The 24654-nt window shown below is 26.3% G+C and overlaps 1 protein-coding gene across 5 annotated transcripts in view; it reads left to right on the top strand.

The window, feature by feature from the left end:
• The window catches only part of LOC122507208 (protein dead ringer-like), a 225923-nt gene that overhangs the window by 184925 nt on the left and 16344 nt on the right, over window positions 1-24654 (top strand). For all 5 annotated transcript variants that reach the window (XM_043619816.1, XM_043619815.1, XM_043619813.1 and 2 more), the window contains one exon: window positions 21993-22176. In XM_043619816.1, the coding sequence (XP_043475751.1) occupies window positions 21993-22176 (184 nt within the window). The remainder of the gene's footprint in view (window positions 1-21992; window positions 22177-24654) is intronic.

Here is a 24654-nt window from a genome sequence, read left to right as displayed (position 1 = left end):
TTGAATTATTTTTGAAAATTTTAATAAAATTCTTTGCAACTATTCAATTATTTTCATAAATAATAAAATTCATAAATAATTAAATTATTTTTAATACAATTTTACAGGAATTGCTGAAAAAAATGTAATTATTCTTAAAAATTTAATTTCAATTTCTGGAAAAAATAAATTATTTAAAAAAATTGTTTTTTAAAAATTTTTTGGAAGAATTCAATTATTTACAAAAATATTAGAATTTTTGACAGGAATTGAATTATTTTCAAATACTTTAATGAAATTGTTTGAAAGAAATCTATTATTTTTATTACAATTTTAATTAAATTTTTTAAAAATAATTCAATTATTCTTTTAGATTTTATAATAAAATTCTTCCCAAAAATGCAATTATTTACATAAATAATTCTTCGAAAGAATTCAATTATGTCGATAAATGTCAAAATTATTTCCGAAAATTCAATTATTTTGAGGCATTTTAATAAAATTCTTTGCCAAATTCAATTATTTTCATAAATGTTAAAATTCATCGCAGAATTTCAATTATTTGTAATAAAATTTTACAGAAATTGCTCAAAAAATGTAATTATTCTTAAAAATTTAATTTCAATTTCTCGAAAAAATCAATTCTTTAAAAAAATATTTTTTTTAATTCTTTGGAAGAATTTAATTATTTATAATAAATATTAGAATTTTTCACAGGAATCCAATCATTCTCAAATATTTTAATAAAATTGTTCGAATGAAAACAATTATTTTAAATACAATTTTAATTAAGCTTTTTTGAAATAATTTAATTATTCTTTTAGATTTTATAATAAAATTCCTCCCACAAATTCTATTATTTACATAAATTATTCTTCGAAAGGATTCAATTATTAAAGATAAATAAAAAATTATTCCCGAAAATTCAATTATTTTGAGACATTTTAATAAAATTTTTTGCAAAATTTAATTATTTTCATAAATAACAATATTCATCATAAAAATTCAATTATTTTTAAAAGTAATAATTTTCTTATTAGAAATTCAATTATTTTCATAAATAATAAAATACTTTTTAGGAATTCAATTAATTTCAAAAAAATTTAATAAAATGCCACACATACATTCAATTATTCTGAAATATTTTAATTGAATTCTTTGTAAAATTCAATTATTTTTAAGAACTTTTCGCAATTTAATGATTTTTAATATCTACTATTTTCATCAAATTTCCAAATAGAATTCAAATATTCAAAAAAAAAATTTTTAATCTTCGGAAGAATTCAATTCTTTTCATGAATAATAAAAATTTCTCAGGAATTCAATTATTTAAATTAGAATTTACATAAAATTAGTCGAAAGAAATGAATTATTTAAAAATTTTTCTAAAATTCTTCGTAAGAATTAAATTATTTTTATAAATATTTAAATTCTTTCGTGAATAATAAAATTCGTTGGGGAAATTCAATTTATTAGCAAGGATAAGAAATAAGTAAATATTTTTTAAAAACATTTAATTAAAAAAAAAAAAATACTAGGATTGAATCATTATAGAAATTCTAAACACACTTTTCTATCTATGTGAACTACTTTGACTACTGGTCAATTATTTAGCCCGAATAAGGTAGTCATTAAGCAATTAAATGTGCCCCGTTTGGGAGGGAGGGAGGGGAAAAAAAAGAATCCGGTCAGGATTTCGCGCTGTTTCGGGGAAGTTTCGTGATCAAATAAAAAATCTGAATTCTTCCAGTTCGGGACGGGACCAATCATCGTCAATTATTCGGAATCCCAGAATAATGATGTGCCCCCGCGATGTGGATGATGAGGATGATAATGATGATGATGCCTGCCAGCAATCGCAGCCACGCTACGCAAAGATAGCGCTTTCGTGTCGGATATTGTTTCTTCTTTTTCCCCTTCTCAACTCCTATTCGCTTTTTCTCCGCTCGCACTTTTATATATATTCTTCAATTCAATGTAGAAATATATAATATTCGAAAATTCCCATTCAGAATATATTGTGCTGGAGAGAGTCTTTGGGGCAAAAAAAAATTATTTTGTATCGTGCGAATTCAATAATACCGAAAGGGAGAATTTTTCTTTCTTGTTCTTTTTGGATTTTGTTCGATTCTCGATTTTATTTTCGAGAAGTTTTTGAAACTGTTTTTTTTTTTTTTGACAATTTTCGAAAGATTGAAATTGAAAATCGGAAAATTGAAAATCAAAATTAGTGACAATTTGTAAATTTGCAAAGATTGGCAAAGATGGAGAGACTTTTCGGTGAGGAAAAGAGGAAAGAGGGAGATTTTTGATGGTTTTCCCGGCACGTTTTCGAGTGGCAGGTTATCGTGCGCGAAAAGCATTTAACAGAATGACGTGTGCACATTTCTAGACTCGCCGACGCCTCTGCTCGGCGATCATCCTTTACACATCAGTGACGTAATTGTTGAATTCTTGACTTGCCAATAGCTATCACTCCCTCTTCTGCTCTCGTCCATCTCTCTTGAGTTTCATATATACATTTCGACCTGTTTTCCCGGCACTTGCCTTCACTTGTGTTCACTTGTGTTTGCGAACCGAGTTTAACGAAAACCTACCCCCCGAGAGAGCTGTCAGTTGGTGAATTAATTATCCGCAGCAGCAGCAGCACTTTCAACTTGGAAATATCTGAAATTGCTTTCCTCTGTCGTTACACTTTTATTTTTACATCCGAAACACTCGACTGTCGAATATCTTCTTTTTTAATATTATTCTCTTTTATTTCTTTTTTCTTCTCTTTTTTTCTCTTTTTCTCCCTTTTCTTTTCCTTTTCATTGATTGTATTTTTAAATTCTACTCCGTTAATATTCAGGAAAAGTCAGTAAATGTAGAACTGTCCAGGAAAATCAAGGAAAAATTAACGAGAAAATTTAGAATTAACCGGGGAAATTAGGAAAATGTCAGAAAATGTAGAATTAACCAGGGAAATCAGGGAAAAGTCAGAAAATGTAGATTTGGCCAGAGAAATCAGGAAAAAGTCAGAAAATGTAAAATTGGTCAGGGAAATCAGGAAAAACAATTATTTTGTAAATAATTTTATTATTTCACTTAAAAATCCCAAAAATAATTTAATTTTAGTAGATTTGCATTGCAATTTTTATTTTATAATTAAATTGAATTTTTAAGAAGTTTGAAATTAAACTTTTAGAAAATTTCAATTAGGATTTAATAATTTGAGTAAATTATTTGATAATTCTATTTACAAATTCGAAAAATAATTTAATTTTTAACAGATTTGTGTTACAATTTTCATAAATTACATAATTGAAATTCGAAAAGTTTCAAATTTTAATTTTAAAAAACTTTAATTGAATAATACAAATAAATTAGTGTTTTGAATAATTTTTATTACATTTTTTTTAAATTCAATTTTTGAATTTTTTAATACAAATTTAATTGAACGATTATTGCATAATTGAAATTTCATAAAAAATTGAATTTAAAAAAGTTTTAAATTAAACTTTTAGAAAATTTCAATTAGAATTTAACAATTTGACTGAATTATTTGATAATTCTATTTAAAAATTACAAAAATAATTTAATTTTACTCAATTTGCTTTTACAATTTTTATAAATAAATGAAATTCAAAAAATTTCAAATTTGAATTTAAAAAAAACTTTAATTCGTAAATTCAAAAAATTCAAATTTGAATTTAAAAAAAACTTTAATTCGGAAATTCAAAAAATTTAGTGTTTTGATTAATTTTTATTATTATTTTTTTTTAATATAATTGAAATTTCATAAAAAATTGAATTTAAAAAAGTTTGAAATTAAATTTTTAGAATTTTTAATAATTCTATTTAAAAATTCGAAAAATAATTTAATTTTTACAGATTTGTGTTACAATTTTTATAATTAATTGAATTTCAAAAAGTTTCAAATTAAAGTTTTAGAAAATTTCAATCAGAATTTAATAATTTGACTACAATATTTGATAATTCTATTTAAAAATTACAAAAATAATTTAATTTTAACAGATTTGTGTTACAATTTATATAAATACATCATTGAAATTCGAAAAGTTTCAAATTTGAATTTAAAAAAACTGTAATATAGAAAAATCCAAAAAAAAAGTTAGTGTTTTGAACAGTTTTTATTGAAATTTTTTTAAATTAAATTTTTGAATACAAATTTAGTTAAAAAATTTTTCGAATAATTAAAATTTCATGAAAAATTGAATTTAAAAAAGTTTCAAGTAAATTTTTAGAAAAATTTCAATTAGAATTTAATAATTTGACTTCATTATGTGACGCAATTTTATTGAAAAATTTCAGAAATAATTTAATTTTACTAAATTTGCTTTTACAATTTTTGTAAATAATTGAAATTCAAAAAATTTCAAATTTGAATTTAAAAAGACTTTAATTCGGAAATTCAAAAAATTTAATGTTTTGATTGTTTTAGCAATTTTGATTGAAATATTTTTTAAATTACTTTAAATTTCGAATACATTTTTAATTCAAAAATTTTTGAATAATTGAAATTTCATAAAGTTGAATTGTAAACAAGTGGATTTTTAGAAATATTTCCGAACTTTTTTCCTTTGAATATTTTGATTTTTTAAGAACTTTTAAAAAAAAATTGTTAAAAATAATTTATTTAAAGAAGTTCAGTTAAAAATTTAAGAAAATAAATTAAATTAAAATTTGGAAAATAATTTTGAAGAAGTTACAGTAGCAATTTTTTATAGATTATCTAATTTCAAAGGGTTTGGAATTTGAAGTTTATGACAATTTTAATTTTCTATGGAAAAATAATAATAATAATAATAATAATGATTAAATATTTATCTAAAAACATTTTTTGATGTTTCGAATAATTGTTCGATTAAAAATTGTTTTTACAATTAAAGAAAGAAGTGATATGAAATTGATTCAGAATGAAAGTGGATAGTGAGAATAAATGAAAAGAATGAAAGGAAGTTTTCGAATGAGACTCAAGGAGAACATTTGTTTCTTCTTTAAAAATAATCACCGTCCTTCGTTTTTTTTTCCACAGATTATTCGTTACAAGTGACAGCTTCTTTTTTCCTTTAATTTAAGAACCAGGAATAAAAATGATTTTCGCTAAACAAAATTTTTCGTCTGAGTCGAAAATATCATGATTTTAATTTTCACCGAATAAAATTTCCGGCGAGTCGAAAATAGCAGGACATTCGGAAAAAAACGAGAGGAACAAAAAAAAACGAGTGGAAAAAAATAAGTGCAACAAAAAAAAAACGAATTCGACAAGAAAAAACGAGTGCAACAAGGAAAAAAACATTGTGAGAAGGAAAAAAAACAAACAACTTCAAAAAGAAAACAAGAAATCAATTACGAGTGGACTAGTGGAGAAAAATAAATCCCACTTTTGAGAATTACCGCGCCTAACACTAATAGAAATACAATTTGCGCAGTGGACAAATTTTCGTTTTTTAAATGCGGCTTTGAAGAAAGGGCGCGTATTATAATAAAGAAAGAGATATAATATGTGTTATATTCAGAAGAGATATTTTTTTTTTTGAATGAAAAGGGAGCCGAAAAATTGGAGTTGGACACATAACAAGCTTGAATGTAGACTATTTTAACGTGGGACGCTATTATGCAGGTAGTTTTCTCTCCAATGACTTGGTTGAAAAGTGTACCTGGCTGCTTACACCTACCCAGAGCGTCTGGCCTGGTGACTCGTGCCACGGGGCCCCCCCATTCACAGTTCCTTTTTTTACTTCATTCATGTTTTCTCCTCTCGCGCCGTCCTCTCTCTCACTCGCTCTCTCATCCTTCAAGTTGTCGGGCAGAGAATAGAATTTCCAAGTACCACACGATATGTTTGATCATCGTGACAAAGCACTGTGACAAAAAAAATTTTTCGTGTTTTTTTTTTCATACACGAGTTCTCTTTTCGATTTAGATATCAAACACCTTTTCGGATTTATTTTATTTCGATGTAATTTCTGTGTTCAGGGTGTTTTAAGTTACTTTCTGCTTTTTGTCGCTAAATTTTGTTCTTGATTTGTGAATTTATTAATTTTCTTCTTTTCGTCTCGAGTCTCGAAATTTTGTTCTTGATTTTGTTTTCGTTTTGCCTCGAAACTTTGTTCTTCATCTGTAAACTAATTTTCTTCTTTTCGTCTCGAATTTTTTTTCTTGTTCTGTAAACTTATTCTATTCCTCTCGAAGTTTTGTTCTTGATTTGTAAACTAATTTTCTTCTTTTTGTCTCGAAATTTTGTTCTTAATTTGTAAATTAATTATTTTGTTCTTTTCGTCTCGAAATTTTGTTCTGAATTGAAATTAATTTTGACATTGTTTGAATTTCTAAATTATATTTCACTTTGGAAATTAATTTCGACGATTTTGACAAATATTATTGAATTTTTTGGAATATATTTCGGTTTGGAAATTAATTTTGACCATTTTGACAAATATTATTGAATTTTTTGGAATATATTTCGGTTTGGAAATTAATTTTGACGATTTTTACTTTGGAAATTAAAATGGCCAAATAATTGAATTTTGATTTTGTAGAGAAATGTGAATAGTCAAAATTTATTTTAATTCGGAATAAAATTTCGAGACGAAGAGGAGAAAATAATTAATTCACGAATCAAGAAACAAAATATCAAGTCTTTAAATTTTAATTTACAGAAGTTGACTATCAATTTTTTTTCTCGATTTCCGGAGTTTTTGTTTTGCTTCTTATTCGGTCTCTTTATAATATAATATACAAAACGAGAATATTTTGATTGGGATTTTTTTCTTAGGAACTTTTTCAAAATCAGGAAACTGAGAGAATTTTCTGAATATTTCTAAAAGAGAAAAAAATCAATAAAAGATGAGAGGAAAATCTTCAGGAAAACTTTTCTTTAGAATTGGTTTTTTTTCAATCTTCAAAATTTTATGTTCTAATCCGAAATTCTTGTAAAATGCTTTTTTTCTTTTTGCTTCAGAAAACTTCGCCCTTTATTCTTCGGAGAAAAAAATTTTCCAGACTAAAGAATCCATTTAATATAGTCCTCGAAAATATCGAAAATCTCTAATTCCTTCGGTTTCTTTCATATATTTAAATTCTTTATCCAAAAAAACTGTTTACTTTATTAACTCAGATTTTCGTAAACTTAGAAAATTTTGTTTACATTTTCTGTATTTTAATTTTGTTTATTTTTTTTCTTCCTCTTCTTCTTATTATTTTATTTTTTTTATTAGTTTTATTAGTTTTGTTTTTATTGTTTTTAATAGTTTTATTTTTATTGTTATTTTGTCTTTATTATTTTTAATAGTTTTATTTTTATTATTGCTATTAGTTTTAATTTTGTTTTTTATTTATTGGTTTTATTATTTTCAGTAATTTCTTATTTGTCTTTTTGTTAATTGACTTTATTTTTTTTTTTGTAGGTTTTTAACTGTCTTTGTGTCTCCTGCATTGTCGTGGAATTAAAAATCATAGGAAGATGAGTTTAATAAGACAAAGAGGTAGAGGAAATGAATTAATAATAATAAAAAAGGAAGAAAAGAAAATAAAGGGAAATGAATAAAGGAAGAGGAACAGTTTACGCTTTGCGGCGTTTTAAAGGCGTGGGAAGTGAAATACGACTGCTATAGACGGCCGACCGCCACTTCTATCGTGGCGATTTTATATTGGCGGGATACTATGTCTCGACTAATTTGCTTATTAATATTTCACAACAACGCCGATCGCTCTGGGGGTTCGTAATATATATCGCCAGGCTCACTTTCATCGACTATTTCTCCCCCACTCTCTCTCTCTCTTCTCATCTCTTCTTCAACCCTTTTTTCTCGCAAAGCAAGTCTCGTCGTTTTAGCTTCTTTTCTGATTTTCAGATCGTTCGAAATTTCATTTCGATCCACTTTTTTTTTGGTCTTGATTTGTCAAAAAAGATAATTTCATTCTGATAAATTTTCTTTTTCCTTTCGTCGACATTGAAGGAAAAGAAATTTTATTTTGATAAACTTTGTTTGGTTTTGATCGTTGAAATTCGAGAAAATGTAGGAAATTTCTTCTTTTTAATTCAATTATTCAGAAAAGAATATGTTTTATTTTATGATTCACTTCTTTTTTTCGATAACATTTTTTTTTTTTCGATAAGGTAATTTCAAAAGTGACTAATGTAACCTTGAATAAAGAAAAGAAAGAAAAATAGTCGTGATGTGATGGAAACTATAAATATTGATAGTGTAATTTAGAAATATAGTAAAAGTCTCGGTATTTTTTTTAATGAATCGTCGCATTTTGAATGTAGCGGCGAAGTTAATCCATTTATTAAGGAGAATTACCCGAAGTTCATTTTGCATCGTGCCGACTTCCTCGGACACGATTAACGTCATTAAAGCCTAAAGTCGTAGCAGCAAATTTTACGACCCTTGACGAATTCATATTCTGATTTGGGTCACAGTGACGAAGAAAACGTTTTGCTCTTTGTCTTCGTTTAAAAAAAGGAATAAAGAAAAAGCAGTGCCAGTTTCGGTGCAAAAATTGCAATTCGTCTCTTGTCCTTTTTTAAATTTTTTCATTCTTATAACTGCAAATTTCTTCGTTTGAAAATTAATTTAATTGTCAATTTCTTAAGTTGGAAATTTATTTGATTTTTAATTTCTTCAGTTTGGAATTTAATTTATCAATTTTTTAAATTGGGAATTAATTTTTTTTATTTCTTCAGTCTGACATTAATTTAATTGACAATTTCTCCAGTTGGACATTAACTTGTTATTTTCTCTATTTGGAAATTAATTTTGACAAATTATTAAATTTTTTGGAATATATTTCGGTTTGGAAATTAATTTTGACGATTTTTACAAATATTATTGAATTTTTTTGAATATATTTCGGTTTAGAAATTAATTTAGAAATTATTTAAAATTGCAATGATAGAGAATTGAATTTTGAAGTTATATTTCAATTTAGAAATAAAAATGGGCCAAATTATTGAATTTTCAGATTATATCTCAATTTCTCCAATTGGAAATTAATTTAGTCAATTTCATTATTTGGGATTTCATTTTTTTATTTCTTCAGTTGGGAAATAATTTAATTTTTCAATTTTTTTAGTTGAAAATTAATTTGTCAATTTGGAATTAATTTGTCAATTTCTTCAGTCGGAAATTAATTTAATTGTCAATTTTTTCACTTGGAAATCAATTTAATTGACGAATTAATTTTGTCAGTTGGAAATTGAAATTGAAATTAAATTGAAAATGAACTGCGAATATTATTTTTTGAGAGTGAGATTGGAAAATAAAATGAGTTTTCGAGGAGTTTTTTTTCTTCTTCTTCTTCGCTATGTAAGATGGTGATTTCTTAATCAAGTCGTTTCTTCAGTATAAACTGACTGCAATTTTAGAGAAGTTGAAACAGACAGCTGTCGGAACAGCTGAAGAGGAAGTGTTTTCATAGCTATCGTTTTGATTTGGATCGATGGTAGCTGGACTTTTCGCTCCCTCAAGGCGCCCATAAACATTAAATTTCAAGTTGTGCGCCAAAGAAAATCATTGCAATTTTCAAATTCATACACTTTAACATTTAACTCTTTCGAATATATATCTGCACTTTTCGTGTGTGTGTATATTTGAAAATCCATTTAGCGCGAAGAGAGACAGTTTTCAGATTGTTTCCATTAGTACCGGAATTTTTCGCCGAAATGATTTTCCTCTAAAAAGAATTTTTTTTACTCTTTTTTCTCAAATTTTCCCGAATTTTTCCTTTTTTTTTATTTAAAAATTTTTTTGTTTTCTCCATTTTTCGCAATTTTCTCTACTGTTCTCGAATTTTTCCATTTTCTCCACTTTTATCGAATCTTTTTCCTTTTCTCAAATTTTTCTGAAAAATTATTTTAGGGAAAAGAATCGAAAAAAGGGGGGAAAAAATTATGAGTAGTGTAAGAAAAGCTTCGTATTTTTAAATCTTTTCTTTTACTGTTCTGGAATTTTTTCTCAAATATTTTTGGTTAAAAAAAATTGGAAAAAGGAGGAAAAAATTGTATGAGTTGTGTAAGAAATGTTTCGGATAGGAAAATAGAATTATTTTTGTGATTTGGGGTGATAATATAATTTTTGTTTAATTGAATTGAGTGAAAAGTGAAAGATGTTAAATTTATCGTTTTTTCTTTTTTTTTTGGTAGGATTGCAAGGATTATGGTCGAAGAGGAGATTCACGTAAACATTGAAATAAAGTTGTACAAACGATCTAGGGGCGTAAAGAAACGTAGCCGCTTAACGTGCCATTTTACGTCACATCAAAGCTTCGCCACATTGTTGGCAAGTGCTTGTCAGTTATATTCCAGCTGCTCGAACATCCAAAGGAAGAGAGCGTCATTTAACGACAGAAAAACGAAAGAATATCTGTAATCTCACCACATGTTTCGAAGAGTGAATTTTTTTTTATTCATTCACTCTCTCTCTCTCTCTCTCTTTCTCAATCAACAGTATTTTCTATACTATATATTCACCAGAAGAAAATTTATCGACTGTTGGAAAATACATTTTTCTTCAAGAGGCTTTTTTTCAAATAAAAAATAATTCTTTCAAATCGATTGAACTAAAAAGTCATTTTTCCTTCAGTTCGATTGGAACTTTAATGGAATGGACTTTAATGGATTCGATGGAAATTTAATGGAATTTTTTTACAAGAGACGAAAGTGTCTTTTGGAGATGGATTTCGTTGAGTCGTAGAAGAAATTGTTAGCAAACGGAAAAAAAAAGTCTTTTGGATAACTCCGGAATTCTCGGGAAGGAAATTATTGTTCTCCCTATTAGTTGGGTTTCACTTTGTTGGGTGTGAGCGACGATGGAAGAGAAGTAAAATAAGGGCGATTTGTATTATATATGAAAGAGAAAGAGTTTTACGCACATGGAGTATAAACCCGGAGTGGTGACCAAGCGAATCAAATTGTCCCATAAAGTTTATCAAAGGCAGCAAAAAAAAAAAAAAAAAGAAGCGTGCAAGAGTCTCTCGTGGTTTATCGCGCGAGATATTATTTGAAGATTTTATTATCCTCCGTGTGTTTCTCTCTCTTTTTCACTCTCATTCTCTTTCATTCTCTCCATTCGTCTGTCTGTTGTTATTTCGTCTGCCGAAAGAAACCTTTTGAAAAATTTTGCCACGATAGTTTCTTCTCGTATTTTTCTTGTTTCTGAATTTGGACTTTTTAATTCGCAGAAAAATTAGTTTGTTATCGTTAAATTAATACTTTCGAAACTTACATTTTTTGCTTTCAGACATTCGGCTGTTTTCCACGCTGGGCATCGACGATAACGTACTTTTTCGGTACTTTACACGAGAGGCCACCCAGGTTGTCAGGAAAGAAAGGCAAAATGAATTAAATTAGAAAAAAAAATCTAGAAACCACGCCTTAGGAGAAGATGATTTTTGTCTATCTTGAATAATCCTGCGACATTGATATTCTCCCTTGGACTCTTATCATCGATTTGAATCGTTTTGTTTTCCTGGATTATAAGCCCACGCCTTAAATTCGATCGAGGGATGTCGTATGGGAGGAGAGAAGCGAGAGAGAAGGAGAGATACAATTATTTTATTGAGAGCAACAAGTGGTCGAAGGGTGAGGTGAGAGAGAGAGAGAGACAGGGGAATATCCCCCCTGGTGATTTCGATGCCTCGATAGTGGCAGGTCCGACACTTCGACTCATCCACTGATTTCGTATCCGTTCTGGATTATACCAATGTATATTTATTTACATATAAATATGTAAATTTCCCGGTATTATAAATTTATAATCGAGAGGATTAATCGAAAACCGATCACAGTTCGGTATAATTTATATAAATTTATAATCTTCTCTGGTTTGAATTTTTCTTTTCTGGTGACAACATCCGTAAACGTAGTGCCAATCGTAAACTTTTCGATTTTTAATTCATCACCTAATTGCTAACAATGATTTTTTTTAATTGCATGGGTTGAAAAAATAATTATAGGAATTAATAATTATAGAAAATTATTTGTTAAAAAAAAGAGAGAGAGAGAAAGGGAGAGAGAAAAAAAGGGTGTGTGTGACCAAGAATATTGGTAATTAGTACAGGAAACAAAATGTTGCATTTTATGGGTTATTGTTATGATGGGACGAAAAAAAAAGCGGGTGGAGGAGGAGTGTCCAATCTAATAACGATCGGTTTATTATGTTGGGAGGCCTTTATTAACCCACGCATACAGAGACGGTGTTGGCAAAGTCTTATATTACTTTTGAGAGGGTTATAGACGCGCGAAACGACTTTTCCCAGAATCTCGCGTGACGACCGTGGAATATCTATTGAATATGCTGCCAGCTAAACGGAATACCTTTACCCCTATAACCTGAATAGATGTTTATATATATAATTCGTCTGGATCGACTTGGTGCCAGGTTCCTGGCTTTGCATGGTAACTGCAAAGCGTATTTTCTTCTTTTTCTCATTTTTTTTTTCCGCACTATATTTTATAACGAAAAAGAAAAATCTCCTTTTTCTGCGACTTATTTCTAATCTTTCCAATAATTATGTTCAGCTAAAATCCTACATTGTTTTCTTTCTGCCGATTGAAATGATTTGATCAATTTTATTTTAGGCATTTGCTCAGATTTCTTTGAAAAAAAATCTTCTTAAGGTTATGTTATTCAGGGGTCACGTGACTCATAGTAAAGTATATGGGGCACGTGACCACTGAATAACATGCCCTTAAAGTGTTGATATTGAGGTTTAATTCTTGTCTTCCATTTTAAAAAACTGAGAATATTTTCTCATCGTTGTAGTTTTTTTGATAACTCTCTGTAACATCAAAAACAAATGAGTATTCTAGTAAATTTTTGTCATCTAGTAAATCTCTTACTTGCTTTTTTTTTCTTTTTTTTTTTTACTTTAATTTAAAAACTCGAGAGAATAAAAAAAGTTATTCAAGAGAATAAAAAAACTTTCTTAATTATTCTTTATAAAAATAATAATTGAATTCCTTAGAAAAATTTATTATTTATGTAAATAATTGTATTCTTGGGAAAAATTTAATTAAAATCTAAAAGAATAATTGAATTATTTCAAACAAAATTTTATTAAAACTGAATTTGAAATAATTGATTTCTTTCGAACAATTATTTTATTAAAATATTTGAACTCCTGTGAAAATTTTATTATTTATGAAAATATAATTGAATTTTGCAAAGAATTTTATTAAAAGGCCTCAAAATATTTGAATTTTCGGGAATAATTTTGTTATTTATCTTTAATAATTGAATTATTTCGAAGAATTGTTTACGTATAAATAATTTAATTTTGGGGAAGAATTTTATTAAAATCTAAAAGAGTATTTGAATTATTTCAAAAAAATTTAATTTAATTTAATTTTAATTCTATTTAAAATAATTGTTTTCTTTCGAACAATTTTACTAAAATATTTGAAAATAATAATTGAATTCTTGTGAAAAATTCTAATATTTATTGTAAATAATTGAATGTAAAAAATTTATTTTAATTTAATTTAATTTTAATTCTATTTAAAATAATTATTTTCTTTCGAACAATTTTACTAAAATATTTGAAAATAATAATTGGATTCTTGTGAAATATTCTAATATTTATTGTAAATAATTGAATTCTTCTAAAGAATTTAAGAAAACATTTTTTTTTTAATAATTGCTTTTTTCGAGAATTTGAAATTAAATTTTTAAGAATAATTAAATTTTTTGAGCAATTCCTGTGCAATTGAATAGTTGCAAAGAACTTTATTAAAATTTTCAAAATTAATTGAATTCTTGTGAGGAATATTGTTGTTTATGAAAATAATTGAATTCTTGCGAACGATTTTATTAGAAATTTTTTAAATAATTGAATTTCCAAGAAAAAATTCATTATTTTTAAAAATAATTGAAATCTTGTGACGAATATTGTTGTTTATGAAAATAATTGAATTTTGCAAAGAATTTTATTGAAATGCCTCAAAATAGTTGAATTTTCGGGAATAATTTAGTTATTTATTGACATAATTGAATTCTGTCGAAAAATTATTTATGTAAATAATTGTATTCTTGGGAAAAATTTTATTAAAATCTAAAAGAATAATTGAATTAGGTATTTCAAAAAAATTTTATAAAATTGATTTAAAAATAATTATTGATTTCTTTCGAACAATTTTATTAAAATGCCTCAAAATAAAATTGAATTCCTGTGAAAAATTCTAATATTTATTGTAAATAATTGAATTCTTCCAAAGAATTTAAAAAAACATTTTCTTTAAATAATTGCTCTTTTCGAGAAATTGAAATTAAAGTTTTAAGAATAATTAATTTTTTTGAGCAATTCCTGTGCAATTGTATAGTTGCAAAGAGAAGGATTGGAGAAGGATTTTATTATTTATAAAGATAATTGGGATTTTCACGAGAATTTTCTTCAAATTTTAAACATAATTGAATTTTATAAGGAGAATTTAAATTTTTTTGAAAATAATTGAAAAATTAGGACAAGAATTTTTTTGACATTTATGAAAATAATAATTGAACTTTAGACAAGAATTTTGTTATTTATAAAGATAATTGGGATTATTATGAGAATTTTTTTCAAATTTTAAACATGGTTGAATTTTATAAGAAGAATTTTAATTATATTTTTAAAAATAATTGAATTCTTGTGAAATTTTTATTATTTATAAAAATAATTAAATTTTTGCATACAATTTTATTAAAATTTTTTTTAAAGAATTGAATTTTTTTTTGGAAATTTTATTAAAATAGTAGATATTGAATATCATTGAAATTAGAAATTTTTTTGAAAATAATTGAAATTAGGAGAAGAATTTTTTTTGACATTTATAAAAATAATTGAACCTTGGAGAAGAATTTTGTTATTTATAAAGATAATTGAGATTTTTTTCAAATTTTGAACACAGTTGAATTTTATAAGAAGAATTAAAAAATTTTTTTTTTGAAAATAATTGAATTTCTGCAATTATTTGTAATTTCTCAAAAATTGAATTTTTTTTTAGTGATTTCAACAAAAATGAACTTCGAAAAGAAGACCTTGAAACTGAAAACAATCGTTGCGAGACACTTTTTCGTTTTACAAGCATACAGAGAAGAAGTAACGAGACAAGAAAGTACAATAAGAGAGGAAAGAATTTCTCAACCGAGAAAGAGAGAGAGAAAGGGCTAACTTTGTTAGCGGACTCTCCGGCATATTATCGGGTCGAGTAAAAGGAGCGAAATTGGCATTGCAACAAGGGGAAACAGACGGGGGTGGAGTTTTCATATAAAATACACTTGACGTTTACTACCTTACCGGTTGGATCTCTCGGCAAAGACGCGCGAAACGTGTGTGTTGTATATTATAAATAGATCTTCCACATCATCATGAAAAAGAAAAGAGGATGGATGGATAAACCAAAGAGAGACAGAGAGAGAAGAACCATCTATATAGCAAAGCAACGAAGTGTGCTACAATCTGGTTTATAATCTTGTTAGGATTTCGCGGAAATATTGGCGTAATTTACGATCCGTCGCGAGTTAAACTGTCAAGTTCGAAAGAGGCAGCAGAAGCTGTATACGAATATTCTTTTGCCTAAGGTTGTGCAAAAAAAAAAAAGAAAAAAAAATTGAAATAAGAACGCCGGGTGTGCATTTAACTTTTGCCACGTCTCTGATATTAAAAAGAAAATAATTCCCCCAAAAGAATCATTGCTACCTGCCATTCTTTAGAAACCAGTTTAAAAATCGACATTGTATTGAGAGACTGCGGGATTTGGACTGATACTAAAAGTCCAAATCCACCAGGTGTAAATGGTTTTTATGATTCATTTTATTTCCATATTCTAGGTCCAATATAGAATATTCTCTTGCACGCGCTTTCTTGAATTTATGCCCTCTCGAGACTATAACGAGAAAATTAGCACCTTTGGTAAATTGAAATCAATTCCTATAATAAACTACGATAATTTGCCCAGATTCGGCAAGGCTTCTGGTGGCATGTGGACAAATTCAATTATTTTTATAAATAATAAAATTCTTCTCAGGAATTCAATTATTTTTTTTTTTTTTGAAATTTTAATAATAATCGTTGCAAGAATTCAATTATTTTTATAAATATAAAAACTCATCGCAGGATTTCAATTATTTTTTATACTATTTAAAGTAAATTTAGCGAAAATTGCAACTGTTTTCAAAAATTTTAATTAAATATTCTTTAGAAATAATTGAATTGTTTTCAATATAATTTTGATAAAATTCTTTAAAACAATTCAATTATTTTAATAAATTTTTCGTAATTCAATGACTTTTATTATTTACTATTTTAATACAAAATTTTCCAAAAGAATTGAATAATTTAAAAAAAAAATGTTTATAAAATTCTTCGTAAACATTCAATTATTTTCATAAATAAAAAAAATTTTCACAGGAATTCAATTATTTGAAACAGAATTTTTCGAAAGGAATTATCTTAAAAAATTTGAATGAAATTCTTTATAATAATTGAATTATTTTCAATATAATTTTAATAAAATTTTATGGAAGAATTCAATTATCTTTATGAATAATATGCAATTTTCAAAAAAAATTTAATTATATTTAAAACAGAATTTTCAAAAAATTTTTTTGTAAAAAATCATTTCTTTAAAAATATTTTTCACAAATTCTTCTCAACAATGCAATTATTTGAAAAACTTTATTAAAATTCGGTGACAAGATTTCAATTATATTCATAAATAATAAAACTCATCGCTGAATTTCTATTATTTTTAATATAATTTTAAATTAATTCCGCTAAAAACGCAATTATTTTTAAAAATTTGAATAAAATAATGTAAATTTGAATTCAAAAAATTCAATTATTTGATAAAATTTGATATAATTCGTTTCTTAGAGTGTAATAATTATTTTCAATTCATTTTTAACTACATTTCTTGAATGAGAATCAAAAATCAAAAATTTTAATTAAATTCTTCGTAAAAATTCAATTATTTTAAAAAATGTTGATAAAGTTCTTTTAAAAGAATTCAAATTTAAGAAATATTCAATTATTCAAATAAATTATTTATTTTTGCATTTAAATAATTGAATTCTCGTAGAACTTTCTAATAAGAATTTTTTTAGAATATTGAATTAAATTATTAAAGTTCTGAATAATTTTATTTAAAAAAATACCACCAGAAAAAAAAAAATTGAATCTTGAAAGAATTTTGTAATTTTTACAAATAGTTAAATTTCAAAAACATTCAAAAATTTTTATTTTAAAAAATTATTCTAAATAGTTTTGAATAGAGTTAAGAAATTATTAAAAAAAATCAAGTCGTCAAGTTTAATTTTTCGATAGCTACTTTTTGTTTTACTGCTTTATTTTTTAAAGATTATTTATCGAGTACAAAGAATGATAAATACTTGTTTAATTAATTACTCTGAATTTCGTCGATTCGACAACTAATGTTCTCAATATTGTTTTCTTTTGCAGAAAGGTTTGAGGGGATTTTTTTTCATCATTCTCGGCGGAGGCTAATTTTATATAATTAGTTTCAAATATTATTTGAGAGGGATATTTTTTTTCTGAAATGACAAGTCAGTCTCTCTTTCTCTCTTATTTTTTTTTTCTCTCGATTGGGTAAATTGTGCCTGAGCCTGAGGGCCGAATTCGGTTAACAGTGAAACAGTAAAAATTCACGATATTACTGGAATGAGTTGGAAAGGAGAAAGAAATAATCCCGGAGGGTACTTTCGAAAAAAGTGGGATTTTTATTCGTTTTTTTGTCTCAATTTATTTTTGTTTCAATTTCATGAAAAACTACTATTGTAACTATTGTGATGTAGAGAATTTTTGACTTCTTTCAAACTAGCGGAGAATGTTTTCTAAAATTTTTATTGATTTTAGGTTTTCTTCTTGAGGATTTCTGTTTTGGAAGTGGTTGATTGGCCTTTCATTCTGGAGGACAATAGTTTATCAGTTTTCGCCTATAATTGTGAAGTCGATGTCTGCGGGAAACCTTAAAAAATCCGACAATTTTAGTTGATGATCGTCTATTGGCTGACAGTGTTTGAATTTTAAAGGCGAAATGCGCCTAATAAGTTACTGAATGGAGTTTATAAAATCGCTAGGATCACAAGTATCACAAGCATCACAAGTACGATCGGAGAGCAAAAGGGCTAGTTTCGCTTGGTTGAAAAATGCATGGCAATGGCCACCGTGACTTGGTACCACTCGGCGGGACCAACGTCGGCGGCCATTATAAAAATAACTGCTGATTGGACGCCCTACCAAGAAAAGTCGTAATCGCATCCTGAAATGCTTCTCCTCTACGGGGCTCACTCTCTCTCTCTCTTTTGCTCTCTTGTTCTTTCATTCTTCCTTCCTCCTTCACCCGCGTCAAACAATAAGACCTCTTTCGCCTCTTTTTACCCCCCTTCCCTCCTGACTCATTTCGCTTCTCCTTCAATTTCTCTTCCTCACCCTCCACACTTCCATTTGACTGATGCGACCTTCTGCTATGGGTCTCGTCGATATAATACTGCAAGGTTAGCGCAAGTGTATTTTGTGATTTCTTTTCTTCGGTCGGCACTTCGTAAAATCGAATGAGTGGAGAAGAAAAAGATGATTGTGATGATGATGATGATGTTGATGAAAAAAAGTCTATAGAATCGAGGAGGATTCGCCATAAAGTTGAATCTATGGCGTTGAGAATGGCGAAAGAGGGATTCTGCGAGAGATAATCGTCCGATATTAAGTATCTCGATGGAATCGATAGTTTAGTTTTATTGCTGCGTAATGTACTTGGATTTTTGTTCTAGTTCTTTTTCTCCTTTTTCTTTCTTCTTCTTTTTCTTCTTTCTCGTTTTCTCTTTCTTCTTCTTCTCTTCCTTCTTCTTCTCCTACATTTTCGACTTTTTTAAGGAAATGTGACTTTTTTCGACTTTTTTGTGAAAAAATGCGACTTTTTCGACATTTTTTTCTAGTAAAATGTGCGACTTTTTTCAAATTTTTCAATTACTTTCTTTCGATTTAAATTTTAAATAGCAGAAATATTTTTTTCTAAACAATATTGTTCACATAAATCATTCTCTCAATTTTCATAAGGAAATAATTTGAATCATTTCTATTTCTTAATTATACAATTATTTTTATAAAATTTAAAGATTATTAAAAATAAATGGAAAAAAATGGTTTATAAATTCTTTTTCACCTTCCTCTTTTTCCGTTTTACAGGATTTTATTCCTGATTGTATTTCGCTTTTTATTCGCAACAAGTGAAGAAGAGGAAAAAATTATTCATCTTGATTGGATTTCTTTGGCAAATATAGAGATTCTATGGATATAGGGAGAGGAGAGAATTGTATTTGAAGAGATAAATATTTCGCTTTATGTTCTCCAAAGTGGTGTGTTGGTAGCGGATCTTGCTATTTCTTCTTTTTTCCGCATTTATACAGCTCTTGCTATAAAATTCGTTGAGTATAATTTCATCCGTTTTATTATAATTGTATTATTATTACAGTATATATATGTAACGCGTCGCGAAAAAAGGGACCTAAGGAGCAAAAATTTGTTCGTTATCTTTTTACCTTAAATAATGATTCTTATTTTTTTTTTGCTTTGTAATGCAGAAAATAATATTTATCGAATATTTCACAAATGTAATTTAAACCTAAAGATTTTGATCATAAAATAGGGAATTTTTTTAATAGAGAATAAAAATTGAAAAATTCGTTCTTTTTAACGTATACTAATTAAGTTTAAATTATCTATCAACGTTAATATTTATCAAATAGATTCCATTAAACGAGGTCATTTTTATCAGCGTCATTTTCATATGTTCGGATATATTATTTATATAAATGTGTGTATATAATAATAATGTTGTTTATAAAGTGCAATCAAAAGACAATAGGAAAAAAACAATAATAATTCAGAAATTAACTGTCAATTAATTCATGCGAATAATTTCAAGGAGAACCAGACTTTGAATTTTTATTCTTTTAAAATTATTTCAATTCATTTCCGATGTATTATTGTTATTAACTTGGAAATGATTGCAATTTTCTAAAAAAAATAATTTTAAATTAAATTTTTAAATAAAAATTTTTAATTAAAATGAATTAATTTTTAATTAAAATTTTTGAAAATATCAATTGCTGTGAAAAAATTAATAGTTTTTGAAACATTTCAATTCTATTTTTTCAAGATAATTGAATTTTTATAAACAAGTAATTGAACTTTTTTGAAATAAAATTGAAATTTCTTACAATTCTACAAAAATAATTGAATTTTTTAAGAATTTTATTCAAATTTCTATTATTCTTGTTTATAAATTTAAAAAATTTTAATAAAATTCTTCAAAATAATTCAATTATTTTTATAAATAAATGACATTCTTCGTAAGAATTATTAAAAAAAACTCTATTATTTAAAAAAATTCAAACAGATTCTTCAAAAAGAATTAAATTAGAATTTTTCAAAATTTTAACAAAATTCTTCGCGAGAATTCAATATTTTTCCTGAATAATAAAATTCTTCGAAGGAATTCTATTATTATAAATTTTTTTTTTGATAAAATTCTTTGCAACAATTCCACGATTTTCAATACATTAATTTAATATTTATTTTCTCTCCATGCAGAATTATTTCCCCTTAATTTTACAATAAATTAAATTAAATTCTGTCTGAAAATCAGGGAAAAGAAGATGAATTGCAAAATCAAATTTTTGTCGTAAATCCTGATTTATATTTTATATTAAAAAAATATTTAGAGATTTTTTTTTCAAAATTGACTAAAATGAAATTTTTTGTTATCAGGACATGTAGATCTGGAGTTTGACTCTCGCGATGAGAATGTGTAATTGTCAAAAAAAGAGAGAGAGAGAGAGAGAGACAAAAGAGAAAAAAAGAAGAGAGAGACGCCATTTTGCCAGCGGACTTTATTGTTGCGTCCTGTATTATATAGCCAGCATTATAAAACTGGTTGCCGGGACGCGTATATCAACAATAATTGCGGGGCCAATAATAAACCCGGAGGGGCCAAGCTCGATAGCCCGAAATTGTTGGTTCCCCTACCTCTAGGGACGTTATTGCTCTGGCAGGAATGGCGGCAACCCTTCGTCGTCGATGGCGGATAAACGATCTTGCGATACTTAACTTTGCGTTTGTATTTACATCAGTTTTATGGTGTATATACTATATATATACATATATTGGATGCATGTTGGCAAAGATATAATATATAGAAAATACACGTGCGCCAAATGTATTGTTCGCGTATTATAAAGCCGAGAGACAGAGGAGTTCAGAATTGTTCGCAAGCTCGTAAAACTATACGTTAGTCTTGCGTGATAGTCGCGAATTCGTTATTACTCTCGTTAACGCCCGTACTATCTCTCTTTTTCCTTTTCTTTTGGACAAACTCGTAAAATTCATATGCGAAGGGCTTTACATGTATATACTTAACATCCGAAGAATTCGCCAGTTTCCACCTCTTCTCCTGGCGATTTTTTTTCTTATTTTTTGGACAATTTTCTCCCTTTTTTTCTGAGTGATATTTTAGTAATAGAAATATATTTCGATTCGTCTCAGGGGAATTTTTGCCTTTTTTGCAAGAAGCGAAATTTTTTTATTCAACTTTCTGACTTATTCCCAAAAATAAAAGTTGGGAATGTTTCTTATTCAGGAAAAATTTTTTTAATTTGTTCTCCCATTCAAAATATTTGACCTTTCAAGTGAATTTCCCTCAGGAAAAATGTTTCTTATTTGTTCTCGCATTGAAAGTATTTTTTTTTTACTTTCAAAAATAAATTCTAGAAGAAATTTTTTTGCTTAAGAACCGTTGACGATTTTTTTGTCTTCTCATTGAAAAAATTTACTAAAACTAAAAAAAAAAGTAAAGTAAATAAAGACTAAAGTAAATAAAGACAAAAATGGAAAATATAAACATAAAAAAAATTAGATGTAAAATATATAATTATATACAGAAAGAAAAAATAAAATATGAAAATAAGATTTATTGCTTACTAATTAATTATGTCTCTCTTTTTTTTTAGGAACGCCGATCAATCGATTACCGATAATGGCAAAATCTGTATTGGACCTCTACGAACTCTACAATTTAGTCATTGCCCGAGGCGGATTAGTTGATGTCATTAACAAGAAACTATGGCAGGAAATAATCAAAGGTCTTCATCTTCCGTCAAGCATCACTTCTGCCGCATTTACACTCCGCACACAGTAAGTAGATCGTGACATTCTTTAAATTTTCATAATGAAGCAATTTTTTCCACTCTCAACTTCAATTACTGCATTGCTTCTTCTTGTTCTTTTTTTTTTAGCAAACGGCGAACAAATTTCAACTCTTTTAACTACTTTTGACTCCAATTTCTAATTAATTTCGTCCGCAGTCACTTTAGCAAAATTCTCGAATAATTATTTTTATAATTTTTCTGATTTTTTTTTACAATTATACAAAGTTCTGTAATTTTGAAATTTTCAATTTAGTTTACAATTTTCAATTTTTTTTTCGATTTTTGTACCTAAAGATCCGAATGTTTAAATAAACTATACGGAATTTTGGTTACTTATTTTAATTTGTATTTATTATAATAAACTTATTTTGTGTATTATAGAAAATAATTGTTAGAACTAAATAAATATTTAATTTGCATTATTTTCCATTTTAGTTTAATAATTTTTGATAATATCTAAATAGAAAATAAATTTCATTCATTTGAGCATTCGAAACGAATAATGTAATTTTTTAAAGTAATTTTAATTGAAAATTTTGGAAATAATTGAAATTTACAAAGAATTTTATTAAAAACTTTTGAAAACAATATTCAATTCTTTAGAAAAATTTTATTACAATTTTTAAAAATAATTGAACCGGTTAGAGAAATTTTATTAAATTTATCTTGAATATAATAAAATTTTTTCCTAGAAATTTAATTAAAAAATTGTACCTATTGAAAATAATTGAATTTCTCAGAAGAATTTTATTATTCACACAAATAATTGAATTCTTGACAAGAATTTTAAAATTTGTAAAAATAATTTAATTGTTTCGAAGAATTTTATCTGAATTTTTGAAAATAATTGAATTTTTATTAAAACTCTTGAAAATAATTTAATTTAAATAATATTTTTAAAAATAATTGTATTCTTTCGAGAAATTTTATTAAAACTGTGTTGGAAATAATTGAATTCCTCGGAAACATTTTATTATTTATGAAAATATTTTAATTCTTTAAATAAGAATTTTCTTATTTATATAAAAATAATTAAATGCTTGCTGAGAACTTTAGAATTCATAGAAATAATTCAATTGGTTCGAAGAATTTTAACTGAATTTTTGAAAAGAATTGAATTTTTTGAAGAAATATTATTAAAAATTTTGAAAAAAAAATGATTTTTTTAAAAGAAATTTTAATTTCATCAAAATTGTTGAAAATAATTGTATTCATATTAAAATTCTTGAAAATAATTTAATTTAATTAATATTTTCTAAAAAATAATAATAATTATCGAAAAATTTTTCACTAGAAAAAAAATTCCTCTATCAAAATAGTTTCACTTAAGAAAATTACGACTATAAAAAAATTCTACTATCAAAAAAGTTTCACTATCAAAAGAGTTTTACTGTAAAAAATTGTAATTTTTTTGCAATTAGTTTTTATTTATTATAACTTACAATTTTTGCTAGTAATTTAATAGAAAAGAAATTGGAAAAGAAAATAGAAAAGAAAAAAGAGAAGAAATAGGGACAGAAATTGGAAAAGAAAATAGAAAAGAAAAAAGATAAGAATTTGGAAAAGAAAACAGAAAAGAAAATAGAAAAGAAATTTGAAAACAAAATAGAATGAAAATTGGAAAAAACTAGAATAGGAAATAAAATAAAGAAGAAAATAGGAACAAAATAGAATATAAAATAAAATAAAAAAGAAAATTGGATAGAAAAAAGAAAAATAGAAATGAATTACAACACTACCTATTTAGAATTAAAAAAAAAATTGTGGAAAAAAGATTTTCGAACTTTTCCAAAAGATCTAAAGCAAAATTTTTTATTCAGCAGGAGTAAAATTCATCGTCGCGCGATTTTGCCGAGTGCGTGGCGAGAGCGAGCTTATTTTGATAAATGATGAATCTTTTTTGAGGAGGCAGACGCAGGACAAGTTTTTGAACAAGATCAAATGCAGAAATGTTTGTGGAACAAAATAGATGAGAGAGTTGCTGCTTCTTCTTCTTCTTTATTTCTTTTTCCTGCGGTTTTGTTTCTTCAAGAATGAAAAAATATATGGATAATTGATTTGAGAGCACGGGCAATGTTGTCGCTCTCCTCGCGAGAGTAAGGCGGATCTCTCGTTTTGCCGTGTGTGTCCCACTGGTAAAATGATGGATAAACCATGACGTCCTGATGGCGTTCTGTCGCACGTCAGACACAAAAGCATCGTCGAGTTATTTTCAATTGACGTTGGCACGTCGCGTTTCTGTAATTCATATATTAGTCCAGGCTTCTTAATACTTTGCTTCGTCCTTTTATTATTTTTCCTTTTTTTTCTTTGGGGATGATTTCTATTTTGTTTTCTATTCTATTTTCTTTACTGATGGTTTCTTTTTTATTTAATTTACTGTTTTCTTTTCTATTTTCATTACTGTTTTCTTTTATTTTCTGTTCTATTTTTTTTTCTCTTTTCAATTCTTTTTTCTTTTTTA

The sequence above is a fragment of the Leptopilina heterotoma genome, unplaced genomic scaffold (assembly GCF_015476425.1).
Source record: "Leptopilina heterotoma isolate Lh14 unplaced genomic scaffold, ASM1547642v1 Lhet_45, whole genome shotgun sequence".
NCBI classification, from domain to species: domain Eukaryota; kingdom Metazoa; phylum Arthropoda; class Insecta; order Hymenoptera; family Figitidae; genus Leptopilina; species Leptopilina heterotoma.
This window is presented reverse-complemented; position numbering and strand designations above follow the sequence as displayed.